We start from the raw sequence: 26,245 nt of genomic DNA, 5'->3' as shown, positions 1-26,245 counted from the left end.
TGTTGAGTAGGTGTGTGTATAGAACTGCACTACTTCAAAATATGGCTGCCAGTCATAAGTAAAAACCAGAATGGAGATATTTTGAAGATACTCGCTTTAAAAGTAAACAAGGAAAGCATAGTGAATATATTATTGTTACATGCTGCCTGATCATTTCTGACTTAAGGTGACTCTATGAACAAACACGCTCCAAAATGTCAGATTAGTTGTTTACTGCGAAAGGGAAACATTAAAGATTGATGATAGTAAAACAAAGATTGTTGTTTTCGGCAAAAGTAATACCATTCACAGATGAACAATTAATGCCCAGCAAATAGAGCAATGTCCCTCTTTTAGTACTTGGGTATTATTTTTCACAAGTACCTTTCCTGGAAAGCACACCTATTTACTGTTTTGACAACTGCCCAGCATACAGTAGGTTCTGTCTTGGCATTCTTTTATTTTAAAGGAGGGCAACTGGTTGCCCCTGAACTTAAAATATTCCAGGGCAAGGTGATAGCCCAGATGTTGTATGGAGCTGAGATTTGGGGGTGGGATGAAAAGGTCATTGTCCAACTTGAAGTAATCCAACATAACTTCATAAACAAGATCTTGCCTCCTCCAGGCCACTCCCACTGCCTGTTTAAGGATGGAAGTAGTGTTACCTTCCATTGCTGTTAGGATACACTTTGCATTGCTGGAGTATTATAAGAACTAGGAAGCCTTCAAGAATCCCATCTTGCCAAACTATGTTTTCTCCATTACACAGATAGGACTCAATGGACTGAACTCCTGTACCCCATTCTACAAATGTATTCCCTACCATCCATGAACTCAGATCCTGGGATAGAGAAAATATTAGAGATTCGCTTTTTGAAAAGGATGCTAATAAAGATGCCACTGTAGTTCAGTAATCCAAATTTTCACCCTGGTGAAATTTTCATCAGTATAAAGCACATAGAAGTCTTTCCCAGTATCTGGTTAACATAACCAGTGCTCCACTGAAAAAGGCTTTAACATCTCTTCACCTGCAGACAATGGCTTCTGCATATCTTGAAGGTTGATTTTGTAAGCTCCCTGTTGGAACAATTTCTCCGACCTTGTGGTGTTGGTCAAGTGGAGGACATAATCTACTATGTCCTCCACTGCCCCATTTACAAGGAGTTCAGGACCAAATTACTAAAGGTAGAAGTACTTAAGTGATCTGACCTTGAGAAACTTATCTATCTTCTTACAGATATGTTTCCAACTGTTAGCAATCAAGTTGCCATTTTTGTTCTGCTGTCATTTAAACTTAGAAAGAAATTCTTAAAATCTCAGTGTGCTTTGGCTTTATTTTGTTGTAACTTTTTATTTATAATATTTTATTACTTTAACTTATAATTTTACTAGTCCATTGTTTTATTATTACCATTTTATGGTACTTTTATGTTATGGCCTGTGGTTACAACAATAAACTTATTTACCTGATTCTCCCATGTTTTCATTGTTTATGTTTCTATACCACCCAATAACCAAAGCTGTCTGGACAGTTCGCACAGGTTAAAATCTTAAATAGTAAAATTTAAAAGCGTGTGTGTTTCTGTCTTGTATGCTTATGTTATATCTAAAAACAGTATTAAGCAGCCAACAAGAAAAAATCAAGACCTGATTAAAACTTCATGATCTGCTGCAAAATGCCTGGGAGAATACAGTGTTAACCGGGCACCAAAAAGATAACAATGTTAGGGCCAGGCAGGCCTTGCCAGTGAGATCATTCCGTAATTGGGTTGGCAGGGGTTAGATGGCTTGCTGTAGATGCTGAGAGTTGCAGCCTGGCACACATAGAAGGTACTAGCTTGGAGATGGCTTTACAAATTAATTCTAACAATCCAAAGAACTCTCCATAATCTGCTGACACATGCTTATCCATAAAGTTCAGTTCACTTCAACAGTTGGGAAGCCTTCAGTTCTGCTGTACTTATTCATTCCACTTCACATTGCACCATAGATGTATTCCCATGGCATATATGTACTGTTTCACATACTTGCTAGGGATAATTGCCTGAAAAAATGTTTTTTTTTTCCACAGAAAAATTAAGTAGTGAAAAAAGTACCCTATATTGCAGACAATAACATGGTTTAGTAGTCAGCTTTTTCACCATTATTCAGGAAATACATGGATGAGATTAAATAAAATATTAAAATAAATTTTAAATAAAAATCTGAGTGAACAAGGAGAGTAGAAATGATAATATGAAGCCAGGATTAAAATGTAGCAATTGCTATTGCTTTTAGAAGGGTCCTGTTAGCTTTACCAAATACATTTCAGACTTGTAAACTTTGTTGATAGTAGCATGTATAACTTGTTTTTTCAATTAATTGTGTTGTAAAACCAGCTGTTGTCTTCAAAGAACAGCATGTTCCACTGGAGTTCATAGTTCTCAGAGTGCATATGCAAGTCATTTGACACAGTTTCAAACATTCCTTGCTGTTGAGGGACAGAGTAATTAATTGGGACCAGTGCAGAAGTTGTCAGCCTTGCATCTATTGCCATAGAATGATGGTATATAAAGTAAAAACTAGCTTTACTCATATCTTTGCAACACCAATAAAAGCATGGTTTGATTGGTTTCTGAGTTCTGCCACTTTACATCTCTGAGTGCTTCAGAGAACTCCTAGCAGTACAAATCCAAGGCATTTTGAACTTTTTCTGTCTTGGCTGATTTTTTTTATGATGATAAAGGAGGTAGATGCAGCAATACAAAAATGTAGGAGTGCTATAAATGGAAGAAAAATACCATCTGCTCCCTCTTTAAACCCAGTGAGATCAAAGGGCAACTTAGTGCTTGGCTAGTACATAAAGAAAACTAGGGCAGCATTCAGAAAAGCCCAGCACACCCACAAAGCACTTCTGTGCATACATGGAAAAGGGGACTTATTTTTATCTTTTGATCAACATATCACACCTGATTTTTTCTTTTTTTTACAGGCAACTTCAAGTGGTGCTTTAGATTCTGCCTAGTTGGGCAGCCCACTATGTATCCTGGAATTTCCTAACTCTTATAGTGTGAATGGGTTAACAGTCAGTACAGCAAAGTGAGGGCACTAGCTAACTTATAGAAGGTATTATGGAGCGGGATGGTCAGAAGAATCTTGGGCCTGTCATTTTTGGCAATAGCAACATGCAGTTTACTGTAAATGTTAATGCAGTATGGGTAACTTGAAGACCTCAGTAAGGTTAAAGTTATAAGGCAGATTGATTGTAAAAATGTTTAATGCATCCTACCTTCTCTGGCAGAACTATAAGTTGTTCTAGGAAAAACTATAGATGAGTTTCTGACCCTTGAGAACATAAATAAAGCACAGTTTACACCTTCACTTGGTCATAACATTTATGTATGTACTTTTTAATTCTCCACTTGTCACAGTTATGTTGTCAATCAGCTTTTGGCTGTTTCGGAACTAAACTGTCTCAGAAGTTGTCAATGAAATCTATTAAAATGGTTGAAGATTTTTCTCAGATTTGCTTTCAGCATATCATCATGTAATATGCTCAGTAGCAATTGGAACTGCTTTCGACATGTAGGCAGTATCAGCAAACTGGTAAAGCAATTCATAAGAATAAGACATGCATAATTCATTACATTCTTAAAAATCAATCTTACAACATCATACCAGGATTATGCAGTACCATCACAAATGTCATAGTACTTGTTCCAAGCTATTCCCTAAATGAAACATTTGGAATGTTCTAGAGTAACATAGGATAACAAGAAGATCTACAAGGATCTAGGGTAACATAGGAGATACATGAAACATTCACAGATTCATTAAAATAGCTTGGCAGCGATTGGAGCTCAGTGGTAAGCACATGTTTGTTGTCAGGATATCACAAGTTCAATTCCTGGCATCTCCAAGTAAGAATAGGAAAGAATTCTTCCTGAAAATATGAACACCTGCCAGCCAGTGTAGATAATAGTGAGCTTCAAGATCAATAACCTAATTCAATATAAAATAGTTTCCTATGATTCTGAGTAGAATAGTTTGACAGTTCTTGTTGTTGTATAACAGTTTGTTTTAAAATGCCAATATTTAGAGGTTAATCACTGATGCAGGACATGCTAGTTAAGACTTCTAATCTGTCCCCTTTTAAATTATGGCATATATTGCTTGCTTTTTGGCATAAGTCTTTTTGAGCATATGCTTGCATCTCTAACAAAATTAGAACATGGACAGATGAAACAGTTGAAAAACCTGCGTTGACAAACTTCATTGTAGCTCATTATATAAAGCCAAGAACTCCTTTAGGGTCCAGCATGGGATATGCTAGGTGCAGCATAAGAAGTACACTGTTAATGCTGGACATGTCAAGTTACAGGCAGCTGTTCCTTGCTTGTATGTGGTATTTTACGTCAGTATCTGAACTCTCAAGCAGATACTGTGGGACATGGCAAAATTTTAAAGAATGTTGTTAAGCTTAGCCTAAAGCTTGAACATTCCCACTGTGATGTTTTATGTGTTCCTTTGATCAGACTGCCACAAACTGCTTTAGAAGGTCCAGTTTCAGAGCTTCCCATATAGCATGACAAATGGGAGGAAAAACACAGAACCTTGGGCATGCAGAATTAGTTGCACAATTCTTTAAATCCAGGGCCATCTTGTTATATGCAGTTGTTCAAACATATAACAATTTGAATCTCAATTTTTAAAAGATTCTAGTGAAGCAATAGGAGATATTTGGTGTTCTAACAGTGACTTTTATTTAGCTGTTCTCTTTTACAGGTCGTTTGTATGCTATGCAGACAGGTATGAAGATTGACAGTAAAAACCCAGAGTGTCGCAAATTTTTATGCAAGCTCATGGATCAACTTGAAGCTGTATGTATATCTGTTTCTGTAGTGTTAACTGTTTATAACTATTTCCTTCACTGTTGAATGTGAAGGGAATAGATGTGTATCTGTCTCTAAGTAGGGATGGAATTGTTATATGCTTGCTACAAAGAGCCACTTCCCTCCTTATGCTTTTCCTTGATGAGATGTAACTTCAGGTAGATAAAGTAAAAGCTGAGTGTGGATTGCCATGTGTCAGAAGTGTGAACATGCAACAAGTGGCAGTTTGTTTTTGTTTACTTTTGTGCCACAATAAAATTATTTTGCACCTTCACAGTGTTGAGTTTCTTGCGTAAATTGTGGTAATGATGCAAATTAAATCCTATCAGTTACAGGTTGTAACATAAAGAGAAACAAATCAAAGGGGGGGGTCAATACTTCTGCAAGGCACTGAATTTGATTGTTAGGAACTTCAAATAGCTCCTGTTTTACTACATTCTGGCTCAGATTATCCTTCAAATTACTGTTGCAAGGCTTGGTACTGAATCTTTACCTGGAAGAAAGTTATATTTAAATCAGTAGAAGTTACTTAAGCATAACTATATAGTTATGATGCAGGCTTGTCTGTTTCCTCTTCATCTTTTCTCCATTTCTGCCTTTAATCATGATTTCTAAATTAGACCAACCACGATCAGTTCAAACATGCAAACTATGCTTTGAACATCTAATTCAAATTATGGTTTATGGTTTGGTTGTAACTATTCTTTGTCTATTTTTAGACTTCACAAGAAGCTATTGTTAGAGGAAAATCAGAAATGGAGGAGAGAATTATTATACAACAAGAAAGAGAAAGAAATAGAAAGCAAGATAAATTTGTGATCCATAATTTTGAAGACAGGAAAGTTATCTAAACTGAGCTTCTGTGGGCTGCAACTTTCATCAGTGTTGTAGATGTCTGAACTCTAAATTTTGTTTAGCATACTCCTCAGAAAATAGACTCATCCCCATGTTTTATTTTCAATCATTTGGCAACATAGGAAATACAAAGGTAGTCTAATATCCTTGGTCTTGTTTTGTATGGATAACCAAGGTTTCCCTAAATGTTAACAGTAAGTCTATTCAGGTGCCTAAATTCACCTGTTGTAACTGTAACAGCATTATTTACTTTGCTGATTTTATTAGGAAACCTGAGGCTCCTTTTACTCTGTAGCATCTTTGAAAAGAGGTCTTTGAATTGCAATACACTGCTTGACTAAGCATTCCGGTAAATCTTCAGGTCATTGGAGCACTTAGGTTGCAGCAGGGACTCTCATTTCATTAGTTCTTTATTTATATAACACGCTGCAAGCTGCTTCGCAGGAGGAAACTATATGGTCCTTTTGAGCTGCACTCGCCGTGAAACGTGTCATGAATTAGATGGTGTTGAATTTTTATACAAAGTTTTCTTTAGGGTGGGAAAAGAAGACAAAGTGTCATAAAGCTATTAGAAATCTGAACAGTGGTGATTGAGCTACAATTCTGGCAGTGTACTATAAATGTTTGACAATTCTGATTATTTTTGCCTCATTTTTAAAGGAAAGCTCCTAGTACTCATTATTATGGAATGAAGAATTTTTTTAAAGTTTTTTTTTAAAGAAACAGAGTAAATGTTGATGAATAGAACTTTGTTGTGATACGGTACCAGTCCTTCAAAAACATTGCCTGCTATGTTGCATGTGCTCCTTTCCGAACTTTAACCAGCATGTACAGTTGCTGATCAAACATGATCTCCAGCAGTACCTTTTATTTATTTCAGCAGGAGTATTGTAGAAACTTATATGCATGTTTGTTAAATGGTCAGGAAACTTCTCCCAGAAGAAATTTGGAATGAGTGCATGTTAGACCTACTACATCGTTTCTGCTGAGAAATGCTGAGTGTTGTGCCCAGGACTGGGGTGTTCTTGTATGGTCCCTCAACAGTTATGTCCAGGCATATCAAATGTGATATGTAGATTTGTCCCAGACAGAATTGTTTGCATACTGAAAATAGCCAAATGGAATTTTTAGTTTGCCTTAATTGTCAGTAGTGAGAAGTCCCAATTAAGCAGATTTTCACAGTATTGCTCTATTTACACCCTCCATTCACATGGTATGGGAAGTACAGGGTGCATATAAACAATAGTCTGGCTAAAATGTACTGAAAAGAAAGGAGCGTATTGGTCAGTATTAGTTTATTCTCCCAATCTAAAGACTGGTAATAACTGATTTGAATCTGGGAGGTCCTGTGCTTGTGACTCTCTAGGGAGCTTCAAGCTATATATTTGGGAGCCAGATATCTAGAATATGTTGTTGCAATTTAATTTCTATAGGCTAGTAAATACATATTTTTTTTATTTTCAGATGAAGAAGCAGTTGGGTGATAACGAAGCTATTACTCAGGAAATAGTTGGCTGTGCCCATGTGGAGAATTATGCCCTGAAAATGTTTCTTTATGCAGATAACGAAGATCGAGCTGGGCAGTTTCACAAGTAAGTGGCAAAATTTGAATGTAATATGTGCTGCAACTCACTGAAGCAAGGGAGATTTTCAGCCTGTCTTCATGCACTCACGTGATGCAGAGGGTCTGAAATATGACTTTGGCAAGCTAATATAGTGAACATTTATAACCACAAGGGTGCAGTAAGGAGACATAAGTCTCTGGGGCTTTTATTTTCTTTATGTATTTTATGGATACAAAATAACTCCTTTTTTACATCCCATTATTTACAGATGGTGCATGTGTTTTTGTTTGTTAATATTTCAAGAAAGCATTTTTTCCCTTTCCAGAAATATGATAAAGTCTTTTTATACTGCAAGTCTTCTAATAGATGTCCTGACTGTGTTTGGAGAACTATCAGATGAGGTAGGTTAACCAGTTAAATAGTGCATATCATTAATCATGTGAAACATAGAAATTGATTTTTATTCCTAATTGTACTAGTTCTAACTAAATAATATTAAAAACAATGGTACTTTAGTTAGCTGTGACTTTTTCTATTAATATCAACTGGGTTTGGTCACAAGTCAATTTTAGCTGGATTACAACATTTCTCTATTAGAACTTCTTCTAGGATAGGATCAAGCGCTACTTCAGGTCTGCTTTCAGCATGCCAGTAACATTTTTGACAGCAGACCATCTGATTACACAACTTTTGAAAGTTGTCTGAGGACCTGCACTTTACTTAATGTCTAAGAAGCTTCTGTTTGAGAAACAGAAGCCCTGAAGTCCCATTGGCTGAGCATAACTTCTTGTGTAGTTGTTTGGATCCTGAGATAATACTTTTTTCACAGAATAGAACACAAATGTGTTAGTTTTGAATAGTTCTGATTGGCAGCAGAAGCTAATATCCGTGAAAGCAGCTCATTCAGTTGGTTTGAGGTAAGGGAAAAGTAATCCTGTATTATGCAGACTTCTCGGAATGATGCATTTTATGTTTAAAATGCGGTGAAGTTTATACAGTGAAGACACTGAATGAAATGAACCAAGATGACCATTTCAGTTGCTTCCAATTCCATAGTAATGCAGTTATTTTGCATTTTCAGTGTATGTTAAGGAAATGTTATTGAGTGGGTGGATCCAGAATCCAGAGTTTTATGCAAACTGTAACTGTTGTTCACTAAATCAAGAACTCCATTCATACTGACTTTGGCTTTTGAAAGACACCAAAAATCATCTTCCTTTTATGGTATAGTTTTGAATTGCTTATTAAAGATACACCCCCATGCATGTTTAGGCAGACTGTCTAAGCATGCGTAGGATTTTACCCTAAGATAGTTACCTGCCTGTGATATTTGTCTTGTATGCGCTCTGAGCATTTCAAAAGAACTTATACTCTGTAAAAGTTTTAAACTGGTATAAAATTTTCATTTTGGCATTAGATCGATTGTATATGGCTCCTTAATATGCACTGAAAAAAGCAAACCAGCTGTGTCTTTAGATAATACTAAACAACTAAAATTGTCATTTTGATTCATTTCATTCAGTTACAGTAGTTGATGTGAAGAATGGTTAATAATTTTACTGGTATTTACTTACCTGCACAAACCTGTAAACTGTTGAAATTTCCTTTTCAGTAAAAAGTAATACAAAGAAGAATTGTACTGGAAATGCAAGTAGAATAGGTCTCTTGAGGCCATTGAGCCACAGAGCAATACATCTTACTCATTTTCCTGCAAGGGGAAGATGCAGATATAATACAGAATCATGGTTAGGGATCAGGACTAAGCCATAGAATGAGTTTTCTATCATCTAATTCAGACTAGTGAGGCAAGCATATTATAACAAACCAGGAATGTGATGATGGAGAAATTTATATGTTAGAAGAGTGGAACAGAACAGAGACAGTATGTGATCTTGCAGCCTCATTCCACATAATGTCTGCACTGAGAAAAAGTGGTCATTAGGCTATTGGGAAAGGAGAGTGAGTTACTATTTTTGTACAGCCAGTTCTGCTTCTCCAGTTAAAAATAAAACATTACTAGTTGCTGTCAGAAAAAAGTAGAACTGTGAACCTTTATTCCTAGTATACACAGAGAAGAAATGTAATGTGCATATTATGAAAATAAAAAATAACATGACATAGACACAAACAGAAGTTAAGCTTGTAACACTTAGAATTATGAAATAAATTGGCTCATTGCATAACTGTTGGCTGCCATCAGGACTATTTTCCAGAAAATCCCATTTGAGGCTCAAAGCAACTCTAAGAAACTTGTTGGGACTAATATATGTTCTTTGTGAAGTCTTGGTTTCTTGGGTACATTATGTGATAGGCTATAGCCATCTTGTACAAAGTAGCAATTTAGGTGTTGAAAGGGCCCAAAGATCCAAGAAAAACATGGTAGATTTAATATGCTCATGTTAAAAATGGCAAATGTGTTGGAACATGCCTCATGAACTGTTCTTAACAGAACTTTTTTAAGCTGCATGGTGCTTTTTCTGGAAGATCCCAGTGATTGCAAAGGAGGGCTTGGCGGCCTACCTGCAACTTGTTCTTATTAAGTGACCATCCCTACTTTTAAATAACTAGGGTAAATATAATTTTAAGCAAGGCACATTTCTTTTAATTTAAATGAAGACTCTTTATTTTGGCTGAACAGGATTAGAGTTAAGTAGTCTAATGAAAAGGAAAAGGGAAAGTATCATAAAAGCTTCTTTACAATAAAAATCTTTTCCAACTTGAAAGTTAAGTTCTTTTGCTTACACGTGTCATGCAGGAGGTTTAGTCTGGAACGTGCTGGAGCAGATAAATTCTAAACAGGATGTTCCATTTACTGGCATCTTCCCTTTGGAAAATAAAATTGAAGAAATAATTCAAAATGACCAAAATTAGTGCCTTGGATGGAAAAGAATGCAAGAAATGTTGAAACCCTTGTACAGAAATAACTAAATTCATAAACTTCATGAAGATAAATGTCCAAGCTAGTCAAAGGGTGTTCTGGAATGCCATAAAATTAGTGGAACTTAAGTTAAAGCAATGCTCATCCCAGAGGCAGGATATAGAACTTGCTGTGATTTATGAAAAGGGGCTAGAGCTCTAATACTGAATAGCACATTTTCAGTGATTGGAATGCAAAAGTGGGAAACAAAACATAATCAAATTCTTGTGGGAGAATTTAGCCGAGGGATAAGAAATGAAGCAGGAGAACAACTCATAGAATTTTATGAAGCCAACAGTCTGTTTATAGCAAATAAATCCTTCAAGCAACTGACAAGATAATTGTACACATGGACAGCACCAAAAATCAAGTAGATTATGTAATTGGAAGAAGAAGATGGAGAAGCTGTATTCTAGCTGCCAAAACTTGTCCAGGAATAGATTGCAGTAGTGACCATGAAATCTTAACTGTCAAAAATCAGAGTCAAGCAGAGTCAAAAAAACCTGTTAGCACAACCATAGTTTCAAAATAAAATTTGAACATTCCTGAGTAATGTCATAATTTGTATTTCTGAACTAAATTGACCATGAGCCAGAAGAACTGTGGACCTAAACCAGAGACATTATTGGGTAAAAGACAATTCCTGCAGCAAGAAAAAAGAAGAATCCTAGATGGGTAACAGAAGAAACACTTAGAGTTACTAAGGCCATACAAAAAGCAAAAGGTGACAGAAATAGGGTCAGAATCTCAGGTGCAGTTTTTCAGCAGTTTATCATGTAGAGACAAAAATAATTATTACAATGACCAGTGCTGCAAAGAAATAGAACAATAGAAGAGGAAAAACGGGAGACCTGTTGCAGAAGATTCACGAAATCAAAGGGAAATTCAGACCTAGATTAGGAATGCTGAAAGACCAACAGGAAAACATACTATCTGACCAGAAGAAATTAAAGAGAAAGGTGGAAAGAATATATAGAAGAGATGAAAAGATCACAGATTCCTTCAAAGAGAACCTGCAATATCTGCTATAAAAACACTTTAAGGAATAAAGCACCTAGGGTAGATAGGATATCAATAGAACTATTCTAAGCTTCAGAGACTGCATCCATCCTAATCCCAACAAGAATATTCCAACAAACATGGAAAACAAAACAGTGACCTGCAGCCTGGAAACATACCATATACATTCCAAACACAAGAAAGATGCAAAAGAATGCAGCAACCTTTGGACCATTGCACTAATTTCCTGTGCCAAGCAAGGTGATGCTCAAAATCTTGCGACAAGAAAATTACATGGAGTGAAAAATGCCTGACATTTAAGCTGGATTCTGAATAGGAAGCAGCACTAGAGAGGATATCAAAAGTAAACATCACAGAAGCACACTAAAAAAATTCTGAAAAAATAGACTACACCAAAGCCTTTGACTGCATGGATCGCAAGAAGCTATGGATGGGCCTGAAAGAAATGGGTGTGCCTCTGGACTTTGTGGCCCCAGTGCGTAAGCTGAATCATGAACAAGAAGCTACTATTCAGGGCAGAATATGGAGACATAGAATGGTTCTTCATTGTGGTCTCTGCACATCACACATACGGGCTTGTGCACCAGGACAAGGCCTGGACCACAAAAAACTTAAATAGGTGAGCATCCTGGATTAGGTAGGAGCTCTTCCCTTTCTGGTTCCCATGTATATAGGAGAGGAGTTCCCACCCACTCTCTCAGTTTCAACTGCCATAGCATCGACTGGGAATCTCTTCATTCTTTCATTACCACTAAGTACCTTGTTTCATGCTCTTTTGCTCTGGTTTCCCATAGAAAGAAGACTGAGACTTGGGATATCAACAATGAAGGAACTAGAAAAATGCATTAAATATAAGGTCATTTCATGGCCACGGCCAATATAATCCACGTTATTGTTTTCCCAAATACTGTGTGGATGTGAGAGCTGAACACGTTCAAAACATGCTAGAGGAGAGCTTTGCAAATATTCTGGACTGACAGAAAGAAGAACAAATGGATGAAATCAAGTCAGAGCTTTTACTAGAAGCAAATAGAACAAAAGTGGGGCTATCATACCTTGGGCACAAGTTGAAAAGGCAAAATGCCCTGGAGATATAACAGAAGGGAAAAAAAGGAAGATCAAATATGAGATGGATTGACACCATAAAGGAAGCTGCAGTCTTGAATTTACAAGAGCTGAGCAGGGTTGTCATGGATAGGACATTTTGGATTTATAGGGTAACCAATAGGACATTTTGAGATGACTTAACATCACAGAAATACATATATTTAAACTATCATGGCAAAACCCATACCCAGAAAATGAAATGGTGAGCATAACTACATGATATTAATTTCCTGCTAGAGAAAGGAATGGTGTTAGAATGCTGCTACTTCACATCTTTCCAATCATTTATGTTTTATGCTTCATAGCTTATTTTGCTGAGTTATAAAATATGTATAGATATACAAATCTTTTCAACCAGTGCCTTTCTGTGCCCAGAGAAATTAGAACTGTGAGATTCAACGTTGTGCCTCCTCTTCCCGTCAACCACAAATTTTCCAAGGAACAGATGACCCAGTATTTCTAAGAACTGGATTCTGGTTCTGTTATTGTGGTGCTTTCCTGTTAACATCTAGGAAAAACCAGCTTCTAAATAGTACAAATTTTGGAAAGCTGTCAAGGGTCTATATTGTTAGTTGCTACAAATGTCAGAGCACAGACGGACAAGAAAGAGAAACTTCGCAAATGTAATTTGTTCAGTGGCTATTGAATTTTAGATGTGCATTTCAGTTCTAAAGTGCTGGAAAAGAAACCTAAATTAGCTAGCTGGTTCTATACTTTGAAATCTCAGAGTTATATCAAAATTAATTCACCATCTCAGTTATTTCAAAAGTAGCATAAATATGGTGCCTTCAAATCCAGGGATTAATACCCAGTTAGTTATTAAACATTTTTTAGACTAAAGCAGCAAAATAGCCTTGTGTGGTTAACAGCTTTCTTAGCAACAGGATTTTTTTTCAGCATATATATGTTATTAAGCTACCAGGCAGTAGTTTAGGCTTCCTGGTTTTATAAAAATGTGTTTTTAATGTTCTGCTTTCCTGGTAAGTAATTGTCTGTAAAACAAAATTTATTGCCAATATATGCTGGGTATCAGTGCTTTACAACTTGTCACGTCTGGGTTTTTTATTGCCTGTAAATTGTGTTCATAAATACAGCAGGTGCTGCTGTTTCCTTAGATGAGAAATAGAATTTGGGTGCAATCCAGGACAAGTTAGTTGCATTGACATCCCACTGAGAGCACTGAAATGGAGATTAGCCATTTGGCTGAATCTAAATAAGTGATACAACACTAAGAACATTTCTCTGAGCTACAATAGAAGCAGATGAAATCCAAAAAGTTATACATAGTAAAATCTAAGATACTGCCTCACATGTTATTTCAAAATAAGTTTATAAGTTTATTTTTGTGAAGTCTATTGTTTTTCATTTGTTCTCCAACATATTAATGATGTGCTATGAACAAAGTGTAATTCAGCTGTGTTTTTAACACATGCAAACTGATATGCATTGTATCTTTGGGCATCACATATTTCTTCGTCTGCACCTTCACTAATTGACACTTGTGCCTTGCATAGAGTAAGTCTATTGAAAATGGTGACCTGGTTTCCACATAATGCTAATTCATGGCTGATTTAACTGGTGTTATGCTGCCCTACCCAGGAATTATTTTTTCAACTTCTGGGTTGCTACCATGCTCCTTTGCCCATACCCTCCCTTTGCAACACAAAGGTAGAGATGCTGGGGTTGTAGAATTGGGAAGTAGAGTTGTGGGGTGAGGGAGCATGTGTGACCACCTCTGCAACCTAGAAAAACAGCCCACAAAGAACCCATACCACTGGATTCACACATAATGACAATCCTTGGTTTAAACTACCCAAAAGACCAGTGAGTTATGGTTGGTCAAATAACCCTTGATTAACTACAATGCATGCAGCCACTATTTTGAATATGTAACTTTTAATCATTATAATCCACCAATGTACACGGTCCAACAACTAATCATACATTTTCTTTCTGGGTAGTTTGTGATTAACAAACAATGGTTTGTTAGTGTAATTGGATTCACATATTGTCACCCCAGAATTCTTCAATCCCAACTTAAAAACCATCACCTGGTTCACACACAACAATAGCCAGTGATGGGTTGCACATGGGCTGAATCATAGATTGTTGTTGCCTCATGAATTATTATTACATGCAAATCCTGTACTATGGTTTAATTATGGGTTCTTAAACAGAAACAACACAGAACTCACAACTTAATGACAGAGCATGGATTCTTTTTCTAGATTATTCATGGTTAACAGTCAGTGGTTAAACCATAGCACAGGGTCCTGTCATTGGCCCAAACCTTCCTTTCTCAGCCAAGACTCCTGCAAACCAGACAGACAGGCATTTTACAATGCAGGTCTTTATTGGCACGTCACAGATAACAGGGCAGCTCAACTCTAGCAGCCTTCTAACAAGCTCAATGACAACCTCTGCTCATATAAAGAGTAAATGAATGTTGAACCCAAGCTGGAAATCTCCCCCCAATCTTCCCCTTTCACGCTGCAGGCTCTACCCTTAGGGTAGTTCTCGCACAGGAGCACTAGTTAGTGAGACCTACACAAACACTCTAAGTGGGTAACTTATCTCTCCTAGTGCCTCATCACAGAGTCAGGGACTGGGCAAAGCAACAACTCTCCCTCCTGAGTCTTCTTCTGTCTCATTTAAAACATGTCTGCTCTCCTGGTTAGCCTGGGAATCAGTGGGCAACAATTCTGATGGGCCTTCAAAGGCTTCTACCTCCCTTTGACCATTCCACCCTCCCTTCATCTCTTTCACGGTGTCCTCCCTTCAGAATCCAGTAACACAGGCCCTGGGAAGTCAGCAAAGAATGAGTCCCTAGCTCGCTCACTGCATGTAGTGGCAACACACAATTCGACAACACCCTATGATTCAGTGATAACCTATACTTAATCCATACTCTGAGTTGTCATTATGTGCAGATCAGTGTGAAACTGAATGTATATTTCATCCTTACCTTCAGATACAACATTCTATCTGAATACCGGTCATTTGGCATCTTGATTCCAACACTTACTTGAAATTAAATTCTGTTAAAATCAGAAATTAAGGGAACTACTTTTATTTGATTCATATTTAATGTGGGAAATAATTCTACTTTTCCATATGATAGATTTTTAAATTTTTCTTTTCAGTGTACTTATTTCCAAAATTTCTGAGAATATGTGTAAGTTAATTTTCATACCACACACCATGTTTATGCAGCCTTAAGGTATCATACAAAATAAATGGGACAACAATTTCTATCTTCAGAAGTAAGAAAGGGATAGATATTTTTGCAAACTATTTGTTGCTTTGTATTTGTTCTTTTTTGGTCACTTTTTAATGTTTGCTGTGCTACATTTTTGTGTGGAATTTTTCAGGGTGCCTTTGGCACTGTTTAGTGGGAAATTGGGATATAAATATTGTAAAGAGAATACAATTTGTCTGTAGAAATACGGATTGTTCTTTGTTGATGGACGGAGTATAAAGTTTTAAATAAATAAACGAGCAAAAAGTGTTGTGGTGAGTATAGCCAAGATGTTAGTAGTATAAATACTTATTTTGGACTATAATTAAATACTTTAATTCATTTATTTTCTAGAATGTTCAGCACAGAAAATATGCCAGATGGAAGGCAGCATATATTCATAATTGTCTGAAGAATGGAGAGACTCCACAGCCTGGACCTATTGGCATGGAAGGGGAATGTGCGTAACCTTTTTATTACTTCAGATATTGCTTACAGACTAAATTCACTGAGCTAAATCTAGAGTTCTCATCGTCAGGATTCTACTTATGGAACACCTCATGCTAAAAGGAGGACAGAAAGGCATTTTCACTGATTTCCTTTCCTCTTGTATCCTATGAAAAGCTGCTCCAGAAGTGACCTGCTAGAGCAGTATGAGAAGTGGTATTCTGCAGGCTGCGGGAGAAGGGGAAAATCAGCAAAAATCACCTCTTCCTTTGGAAAAAGACTTTTAAATCTCACTTCCTTCCACAAGCACTCTAGATCTAATATACTAAATTTAATACATCATGGACACATGTTTCTTTGAAAGGGCATCAACATTACTGTCTTTCCAATGTGAATCGAGTTTTGTAGAAGACTTCTGCTTTTTATTTTTAACTCTCCCCTTCAGTCTGCACTTTGTTCTCTTAGAATAAACTACATTGGATGAAATAACAGTGGACCTCAGCAAGAAGTCTGTCATCCAATGGATTTTTTCTACCTTTTCTTCTTCTCAAATGTTTACAACAGTTTGGCTCCTGGAATGAATACATTTTCACCTAGTCCTTGAGTCAGCATATATAATTCTTTGATTAGCTTCAAAAATGTGATCCTGTTTGTGCACATGCATATTAATTTATACCCTTAAGCCCCCATGTTTGTGGTAGAATTTAGAGAAATGGATCAGACAGATGAACTGTAGCTTCAGGGTATATTTCTTTTTGGCACTTTACTATAGTATGCTATGTTTATCTATAGAATAAAATTTAGTAAAATACCTCCTAAAGAATGTTGCATACAATATAACTCTTAAGAACATAGAACCCACAACTTTTAGGGTCTTACAGTGCCAAAGTTCATATGGAAATATATCTGTCTTCTAAAATACCCAAAGATTTTCTCATAATCCTTGCTTTGTGTGTTTGGGAAAGAAAAGCAGCATTGTTTTAAGTGTACTAAAGGCTTCCCCCATTCCTTTCTGCTTGCTCACTTTCTTCCTTCTCTTGTAAATGGAAAAAGTCAGTACTGAAACAGAATGAAACTAACTTTGAATAACTTGAGAAAACACCATGTTTCTTAAAAGTGCTGTTCGCCCTGGTTTCATGAAAAAATGTACTGTAAATATTGGATTTTTTTTTTAAAAGCTATGATAGCCATTTTATTCTGTGAAATCTATTGAAACAATAATGGAGAACTACATGGGTGTCTGCAGTGTGAAAAAGTTATCCCTGAATGGCACAACCGTTGGGTCCAAGGGAAAGAGCAGTTTTTGCCAGTGATAGAACCAGGGCACAGTTAGAACAAACCTTAGACTTTGATGGTTTACTGAAGCTGCTCTGCAAATATAACATCTTGTTTGCTTGAAGTATATCTTCAGTTACTATAACTGCACTGGCACTGTCCTTTTATGGTAAAAGGTCAGAAAGCATTTTTGATGCAGCTCATGATTATTAGTCCCCAGTACTTTGGTGTTGTCTATCATAAAAATTTGTCTTGCATCCTTGTATTTGCAGTTGCACAAATAATTTGCCAGGATGCTTCTTTCATGTAACTTTACAGTGATTTTGTGAAGTAAATTTGGCTGGAAAAGACTGATTTTCAGAAGGTGATTTTATGCTTTAAAGTCTGAAATACTTTTCTCTGCAGTTTAGTAAAAATAAGCATGCCTCTGTTCTCTACTTACAAGATTATGAAAATGAAGAAGTTGGTTCTCCTGCTGCAACTAACCAAGGGTCAGAGCCATCATCTTCTGCTTTGCCTCCAAGCAATTATACGGGCATCCATATCCCACCTGGTGCTCATGCCCCAGCTAACACTCCTGCTGAAGTGCCCCATAGCACAGGTATGGTATTTATATAAAGTGATCAGCATATGTTCCATTTGGTTCATTTACAAATGTACGATAATTTAAAGATTGAATAGAACATTGGCAGCATTTGCTCAGACTCATGGAAATTCATATGCTACCAATGAATTCTGCTCTCAGTATCAGATGATAGTACAAGATAGATGACATTACACTGTACATACCTTTGTAATCATTGTGTTACAGAGTTGGCATTATCCTTAAATTCTCTTCAGTTAAGCTTTCTGTTAGTATCTGTCTATACAATAATTATTTACTCACTTGTCTGTTAACCCCTTAGAACCTCTTAACACCAATTTAAACCATTTAAACTATCACCAATTTAAACTTAACTTTCCAAGGAGAAGTGCCAGCACTGTCAGAGGCTAACAATGCAGGTTTGCTGTGCTGTACTATCACTAGAACCATATGGGTTGGATCCAAAATTCTGTGCAAATATTTCTCCACATATATTATTTCTTAATTAGAAGTTCCCAAGCAGCATGAGTAGTCTCTCATAGAACATGAAGCTTTCTTATTTAAAGATGAAAAAGTAAAAAATCCCACTAGGCATGCCCAAGCCTTCAGGCATATGTAAAGTAACTATTTGAGTCTTGGCCTGAATGTACTATTTTTCATTTTCTTTTATACATATGAAAAGAAAGATTTGGCAATAAAGATGTAGGCTTTCTTGGAGAAAATGTAATTGGAAGATTTATGCTAGCCAAAAGTGAGGTTAAATTAAACTCTGGTAAGTCTGAAAAAATAAAATAACATAGCTTTCACAAGTTTAAACAAATTTAGAGATGGAAAATATGAAACACCCATAAATAAGCACACTGCAATTCTATGTACACACATTTGGAGTAAGCACTGTTGAACAGTGGGATTTTCTTCCAAGTAAATGTTCTTAGGATCACACCATTAGCCTTAAAAGTAGGTTGGAAGATCTTTTGTGGTGACTGTTACTATTTAAAATATTGACATAGACTCTAACAAAGCAAAGAGTCTAATTATTTCCATCTAGTCTTCTTTCAGTGCAGTGAAATGGTCAGAATTGGAGCAAAAGAAGGCTGCTCATATGTTCCTTTGCTCTTATTACTCTAATATTGTCCTCCATAGAGTGTGATATACAATTATTTGTTTTTATGTCTCATCGTGACATCAGTCTTTGCAAATTTGTGTAAAACCAATATTGAAATTGCTTGAAAGTCTTGTAGCTGGATACCAAATATTGAATAAGGGACACTATACAAATACTACATTCTTCACTAAATTAATTGTATTAAAGTTCTCTAAAGTTGTTCTGAATCTTTATATATTTTCTTCCATTACAGTTAAGGTACATTCTCAAGAAGTTAAAGACACTGTTCCTGTTCGCATTTAATGGCACACTACTTACTTAGCGTGCTTCAGCATACAGTGGTACCTCGGCTCACAAACGCCTTGGCTCACAAACATATCGGGTCCTGAACAAAAATTACTGAAAAATTTTTACTTGGGTCGCGAACACCACTTTGGGAGGTGACCAAGATTGCAGCCATCTCCCCCCCCCGGGGGGGGGGCAGCAAAGCAGAGCCGCGGGGGAGATTGCCGAGATTCCGCTTGTCATTCGTGCAGCCGCGCACCTCTGATCACAGATCGTAGTTGCTTTTGTGCAGGGAAGGCGTTCATGATCAGAGGCGCGCAGCTGCAAGAAAGACGGGATCAGCAAAGCAGAGCCGCGGGGGAGATGGCTGAGATTCCGCCTGTCTTTCCTGCAGCAACGTGCCTCTGATCAGGCCCACCTTTCCTGCACGAACGGAACTGCGATCGAGGCCATCTCCCCACCCCCAGCGCACCGTTTGTGCCCATCTCTCCCTCCCCTAGTGTGCCCGCAATCCTGCCCGGCTCTCCCCCCCCCCACCCCCCAGCGCGCCGGGATGACGGGCGCCTGCAGGGATCACAGGCACGTGCATGGATGACAGGCGCGATCTTGGTTGTGCTGGGGGGGTGGGGAGATGGCCGCACTTGTGCTTGGGGTGGGGGGGGGGTAGATAGCTGCGATCTTTGTTGTTGTCACTTTGTTTCACATTTTTCTGATTTAAAAAATGGTTACAGAATGGATTAACCTTATTTACATTGAACCTTATGGGGAAATTTAACTTGGCTCACAACCAATTTGGGTCACGACCAGAGTCCTGGAACGGATTAAGTTCGTGAGCCAAGGTACCACTGTATTTTCCATTTTTTTCCATTTATCCTCTCAGCCTGGATTTGCATATGATTTACTACATTCGCACAATTTCTGTTGTACCAGTGGGACCCACCACTGATGCAACAAGAAGCTGATGCTCCCTAAAAAAGCTACAGAAACAAGCAGAAATGCTAGTTTCCAGAATGGAAGAGATCAGGCTGTCTCCCTGCTGCAAACTTAGTTGATCTGCCCTGTTCTGGAAATAAGCCTTTCTTTCTTTCTTTCTTTCTTTCTTGCTTGCTTGCTTGCTTGCTTGCTTGCTTGCTCGCTCGCTCGCTCGCTCGCTCGCTCGCGCTCTCTGTAAACATTTCTATGCCGCCCCTTGCTGAGGCCTAGGGGCGGCTTACAACATCAAGCGGCGTACAACATTTATGCTCATTTCTGTTTGCTTTACAGGGTCCCTGTAAAGTATGGGCAGAATGCATGCAAGTTTAATTTCTCTGTGTTCCTCACAGGTGGGACAAGCAATACAATTCAACCTGCTCCTCAGAATGTTCCGATAGTAGATCCTTCACTTTATAATGTCCAGCCTGCAGGTAAGGGGTTTTTTCCCCTTTTATGGTACCCCTAGTCTCTGTTTTTGCAGCCACTGGCAAATACAGCTACTGCTTTTGGATAAAAGTTTGATTTATAAATACATTTGATAACCTGAGTGGAGTTAAGTGTGGAGCCATTTTTTTCCAAAAAACAATGTTCATTTTAAACAACTTTTCTTCCTTGTTATACAGATTCCTTTATCTTGACTCTAAATGCATTTTCAGCGTCTTTATCAGGTTCCTAACTGTTTAGCTGAAAGATTCATTATTGGCGGAACTTAACTCTGGTGTTACATTGCAGTAATGAATATAGCCACTATACTAATATTATCCTTGGATGTATAAAGGGTCTGACTTCTTCCAGGCTATACAAGGCACAGCCTTGTCCGTGTCAATATTTTCACTATTTCAGAATTTAGTTCTTTCAAATAATGTAGGTTAAAAGCAACTTCCATGTATACTAAATCTTTAAAAAAATAATTCCAGTTTTCTTTCTCTCATTTACAAATAATTGTAAACCCTTTCCTGAAATGTTACTATATTAGTATCTGAAGTACGCCTGAATAATAATAAGGCCTGTTGCCAACAGTACATGTAATAGAGTAGGTACTGTAAAAATAAGATTAGATTGGTTAATTTAGGCTTCATTCCAAAGAATCAGTTGAATACTGGACTGATGCCTTGGCTGTTTGCTAAAGAATGATTTTTAAGTTGCTTTTGGCATCATCATATGAAAAACAAAATGTCCTTTGCTGTGTTTTTCAAAGGGAGGGAGGTCACCATTGACCAAACCTTAGAAGTAAAATGTGGATTTATACATTCAACAGGTAACGGATGTTGGGTCACCTTTTGCAACTGTAAGCTCTGTAATACTTTAATAAAGTTTAAATTTGCTTTTTAAAAAACCTTCCATATATCCTGAAGTGTCTAGTACTGCCTCATCTTGGAAGTTAAGCCAGTTAGGCCAAGCTGAAATCTGGGTGGCTGACTTAATGTTGCGAACCTCTCAGAAAGCATCAGCTATGGGCAGTATAGAAATGTAATTAGTAATAATAAATCTTATAGATTTGATATCTAATGTGTAGGTTTTTAATATTGTATGCTACCTTGAGTCCCAGTACTAGGAATACGCAGAATATGATGATGATGATCCACCAGAACAATTTGTGTGAGGATTAATGCAGTGATGAAATGGTTATTGTGTGTAGCAGACATACTTGACTTTTGTTAAAATAAGTCAGACTGAAGCATGCTTCATATTTTCTAGAATGTACAAAATACACTAACAAAAATAACCTTGTACTGGATACCTTTCCAAGTTTTAGGTAGAATTAAGCAGTTGGCTGATTCAAAACAAAATTTGGCCAATTGACTCTTCAAATATATTGGGCTGGATCCAAAGTTTCCCTTCCAAAATCCAATGGAACTTCCTTCAACAGAAAGCCCTTCCAGCAAAGGAAGACTACTTGTATTCATGGAAAGAAATCTTTGAATCATTAACTTCATTAGAACAAATAATTATCAACATTTTTGGAACTTACACTAATTACAAAAGTGAATTGGTTAAGAGTTCATTGTATAAGAGTTCAAGTAACTAAAAATTATAAGAAATTAGAACTTTTGCCAGTATTGCTAAGGCTTCTATAAACTTGAATAGTTCTTGTCTTTGAAACACAAAGATAAGCTTGTTGCTAACAGTTTTGTTAAAAAAAAATAAGGCTGCTGCGCTAAATAAACTCAGAAGGAAAACCTCATTGAATACAGTGGGACTTACTTCCAAGTAAACTTGTACAGGATTATGCTGCATAACAAAGCCAACAGCGACCTAAAATCCAAACCAAATTAAGTGTGAGTTTTAAAAAACCATTGCTGTAGGGTAGTCAACAGGCCAATACTTCAAGCATTTCTATTATAACATCATGGAATGTTTGACCATACCCGATTGTGATTGAATTACAAGCTGTCCTGAGACATTCTGTAGGGGACGGAATGGAAAAGCTGTAAATAAATAAATTGAAAATGTTTGTCGGATCAACTTCCAAGGTCAACTTAGTCAAGTTAGGAATGGGAGTGCTTATAAAATTTACATATAAAATCCTGCAACATACTTGAAATAATTTACTGGTTTTTGTGTACATGATATGAAAATCATATTGCAGATACATAAATTAGGAACATGTAATAAATTTTTATTGTATTATGTTTAAAAATAGGACTCTTACTCTCATTAGGAATCTAGAACATAGATAGGAATTGTGCAACAGAGGATAATACTATTGTCCTTGGAGATTTAAGTTTAAATGACCATCTTCCAAAAGCTGTGTAGGACACTTTTTAAGCTGATGGCTAGGATTAGGGGGATATAACTGCTGGATTTCAGCATTTGTAAGATGCATCTTAACATAGTGTTGCTAGTTCAAAGGCCTGGGAACAGGACAAATTATAAATACAACAAAAATTTTAAGTTAATGTGCCCACCCTGGTTTATTTGGATTCTCCAGCCTTGTATGTGACCATTCCAAAAGAAAAGAAAATCTGTTTCTGCAGCAAACCTTCTGAATAACAATTCATAGAATATCTAAGCTTTTCTTGCTCATCAATATGCAGAATATTGCAATAAGCATAATATATTAATGCAGTCACAGATGTGAAATAGTCCATTAATACTTTATTGGCACTGCTTGCCACTCAGCAGGTAGAACGTTTTTTTGCATATTCCATGATGTTACAGCAGTTCAGCCAATGGATAAGGGAGGGGGCATGACAGCAAAAGACCGTTTTTATGGGTTTTATAAAACGTTTTTTCCTGGCACTCACTTTACTATTTCAGACAAGCGTGAACCCAGTATGGTTTATACAAACGTAACACAACCAGATGATATACAGACAGCCCCAGGATTATGAAAATGTTTTATTCCTGAGAAAATAGAAACTCATCTTTAAGTCAAAATTGTATCTAAGTCAGATTGTGTATAATTGGTCCTTCACATTTGCAGGGATTAGGCACACAGGATCCTCATGAAACTGAAAAAAAAACCCAGTAATATCTCTACCCACACACACACCACCACCCAAACTTAACACTGCCTCCTCTTTGCAGCAAGAAAATGTCTGAGATTTCCCTCTCCAGATGGGCAGGGCAGGAAGGCAGCCTTTGGAAGTCTCCTCTCTCCCCTTTCACTTCCTCTCTCTCTATGATGATGCTTTGGAGACCTTCCCTCTCTTCCCTTTTGTGTCTCCTCTCTGATGATGATGATGATTTTCTGCTGTAATATTTTTAAGTTAATAGGCTTTATGGGAGATCATTCATAAGTATAGGTTGTTCATAACATGGACATTTGTAACTCGGGGACTGGCTTGTTACAGCTAAAGCAAACCTTTTAAAGTTAAAGAGGCTCTTATTTCCAAAAGGTATTTTGCTCTCAAGCAGGAATACTGTTAATCATTTTTCTCTCAAAAAAGTTTTCCCCTTCTTTAAACAGAAATGAAAAAGCTAATTCAAATCCTCTGCTTTATGCCATACTATATGTTAAGATATATATTACATTTTATTCTGCTTTGCATCTGGAGAATCAGCCTTCTTGTATAGATTTACTAAAAGTGCATCCATACCTCCTGTTTGCCTTTTTTTAAAAATATAAGTGAAAAGATTTCACCGTTCGTAATAATTCACTGTTGCATTAATAATACCAAGGACATGTTTGGCTATCTTTCTCCTGACAAGAAAAAGAAAATGTGACAGTCTATGCATCTTTCATTGGGGATTGGGTGTATCTCGTAACAAGGGATGTTCCCGTATTTAGACAAATGATACGGAGGCAGCATGAATGGGCTTAGTTGTGTTCCATGCTGGAGTTGGGGGAAAGGAAATGTAAGGTTAACGCATGAGGCATTGTCCTTGTTGTTGTGCAGATTGTAACATGATTACCCTTAACTGACTGGATTTTTTTAAAAGCTTTCCTTAGTGACTTCAGATAAAGGGCAAATCTCTCTCAAAGTATTGGCTTACCCATAAAGCGTATCAGACATCTTTAGCATTCACCACTGATATTGGCAAACCATTCCAAGCGGTTAAGTAAATGTGTGCATACTGTAGTGACCCTGAATCTTAGTCATCTATCTTTATTTTCACAGGGGAAATTCGTTTGACTGCCGAAGACTTTGCCAAGGCCCAGAAATATTGCAAATATGCTGGCAGTGCTCTGCAATACGAAGATGTGAGCACTGCTGTTCAGAATTTACAGAAAGCCCTCAAGTTACTGACTACAGGCAGTGAATGACGCCTTTGTCCTCCAGATTCATGACTTATGCCTAAAGAACTAACAGTCCATTTCTCCTACCTTCAACCTGTCAGGAAACACACAGTTGCACAAAAGCTTTTGATTTCAGACTGGAAAACAAAATCTGTGTCTCTGTACTGATTTTTTTCAATAGCCTTGTCTGGAGCTATGGCCAGCAGCTTCATTCTTAACAGGAGCATGAACCATCTAAGGTTTGAATTCAAGACACCAGTTCTAAACAGTTCTAGTCTAGTACTGCAGAATGCCCCAGCAGTTGCTCTGATGTGAGTGGGGGATGGCAATTATCTGTTTAAATGTGTAATTGGAATTAGTCACAATACCAAATAAAACTGTTGGAAACACATCATGGTTTTAAAGGTAATGTTCAGATAATCTGGAAACAAGCAGTATAACGTATGTTAACGTTACAGCAAAGGGAGTTTACTTAGGAACTGTTAAAATAAGCTAGAAAAGTAGGCAGGTTTCAAGTTATACTTCAGGAAAAAAAACATAGTTGGTTCCTGATTCCAGCACTTCCAGAAGCTGTATGATCTGTTGTGGTTTTGTTTTGTTTTTTCCCTTCTCTGTGTGGTTTTATTTCATTTTTTAGGGAAAAGAAAAATACATCTGATGTCTAAGCCCAGCTCCAGACATCCTGAGCTTTGAGAGTATTTCCATTTAGTTCTAAAACTTAGAGACTGTTTCTAATGTAATATATGGACTATCATGTTGAGCAGTTTGTGGGGAGGGGTATTTTTATTTGTATCTATTGCCAAATAGTAAGATTACTACATGAATTTAAAATTTTCAAACTAATACTGGATTGTAGACTCCATTAAAATGTATCGGACCCTTCACATGTGTTGTTGAATTATTTATCTAATCCTGTTTTAACAGTGAATAAAAATGTTCAGTACTCACTGTAATTTTGTGATGAACTAATTGTTTGTATGGTACCTCAAATCCTAATAGAAAGAAAATGGCTTCATTTCTCACTGGCCCCAAGCAGGATGGTCAATGGTCAGGAATAATGAAAGTTGTTTCTAGAAAACTACAAAATGCCCAACCCTGACCTAATGTATCACAAGCAGTTGTAAAAACCCATTTCCCTTCAAGAAATATTACCAGTTGTGTTTGCAGTGGCTGCTACTGTAAAAATGAAGATTGGTTGTTATCCTTGGCTAACACATGCTGTTCTTTCACTATGTTTCATTTGCCTGAATTGTGTGTCATTCAGAGGACTCACTTTGATACTCTTCTGTTCTCTCCATGAGTACAGCTATCAATTTGTTCAGTTTAGCAAAGTTAGCAAAGT

At 37.1% G+C, this 26,245-nt stretch overlaps 1 protein-coding gene across 1 annotated transcript in view; it reads left to right on the top strand.

Moving 5' to 3' along the window:
• VTA1 (vesicle trafficking 1) overlaps window positions 1-25,856 on the top strand; it is a 29,289-nt gene extending 3,433 nt beyond the window's left edge. Inside the window, exons 2-8 of the mRNA XM_044423503.1 lie at window positions 4,744-4,838; window positions 7,170-7,297; window positions 7,596-7,671; window positions 15,907-16,012; window positions 17,720-17,875; window positions 20,570-20,650; window positions 24,785-25,856. Of these exons, the coding sequence (XP_044279438.1) occupies window positions 4,744-4,838; window positions 7,170-7,297; window positions 7,596-7,671; window positions 15,907-16,012; window positions 17,720-17,875; window positions 20,570-20,650; window positions 24,785-24,930 (788 nt within the window). The 3' untranslated portion in view covers window positions 24,931-25,856. The remainder of the gene's footprint in view (window positions 1-4,743; window positions 4,839-7,169; window positions 7,298-7,595; window positions 7,672-15,906; window positions 16,013-17,719; window positions 17,876-20,569; window positions 20,651-24,784) is intronic.
• Window positions 25,857-26,245: the final 389 nt, after the last annotated feature.

Source organism: Varanus komodoensis, unplaced genomic scaffold (genome assembly GCF_004798865.1).
Source record: "Varanus komodoensis strain SLA01 unplaced genomic scaffold, ASM479886v1 scaffold1, whole genome shotgun sequence".
NCBI lineage: Eukaryota > Metazoa > Chordata > Lepidosauria > Squamata > Varanidae > Varanus > Varanus komodoensis.
This window is presented reverse-complemented; position numbering and strand designations above follow the sequence as displayed.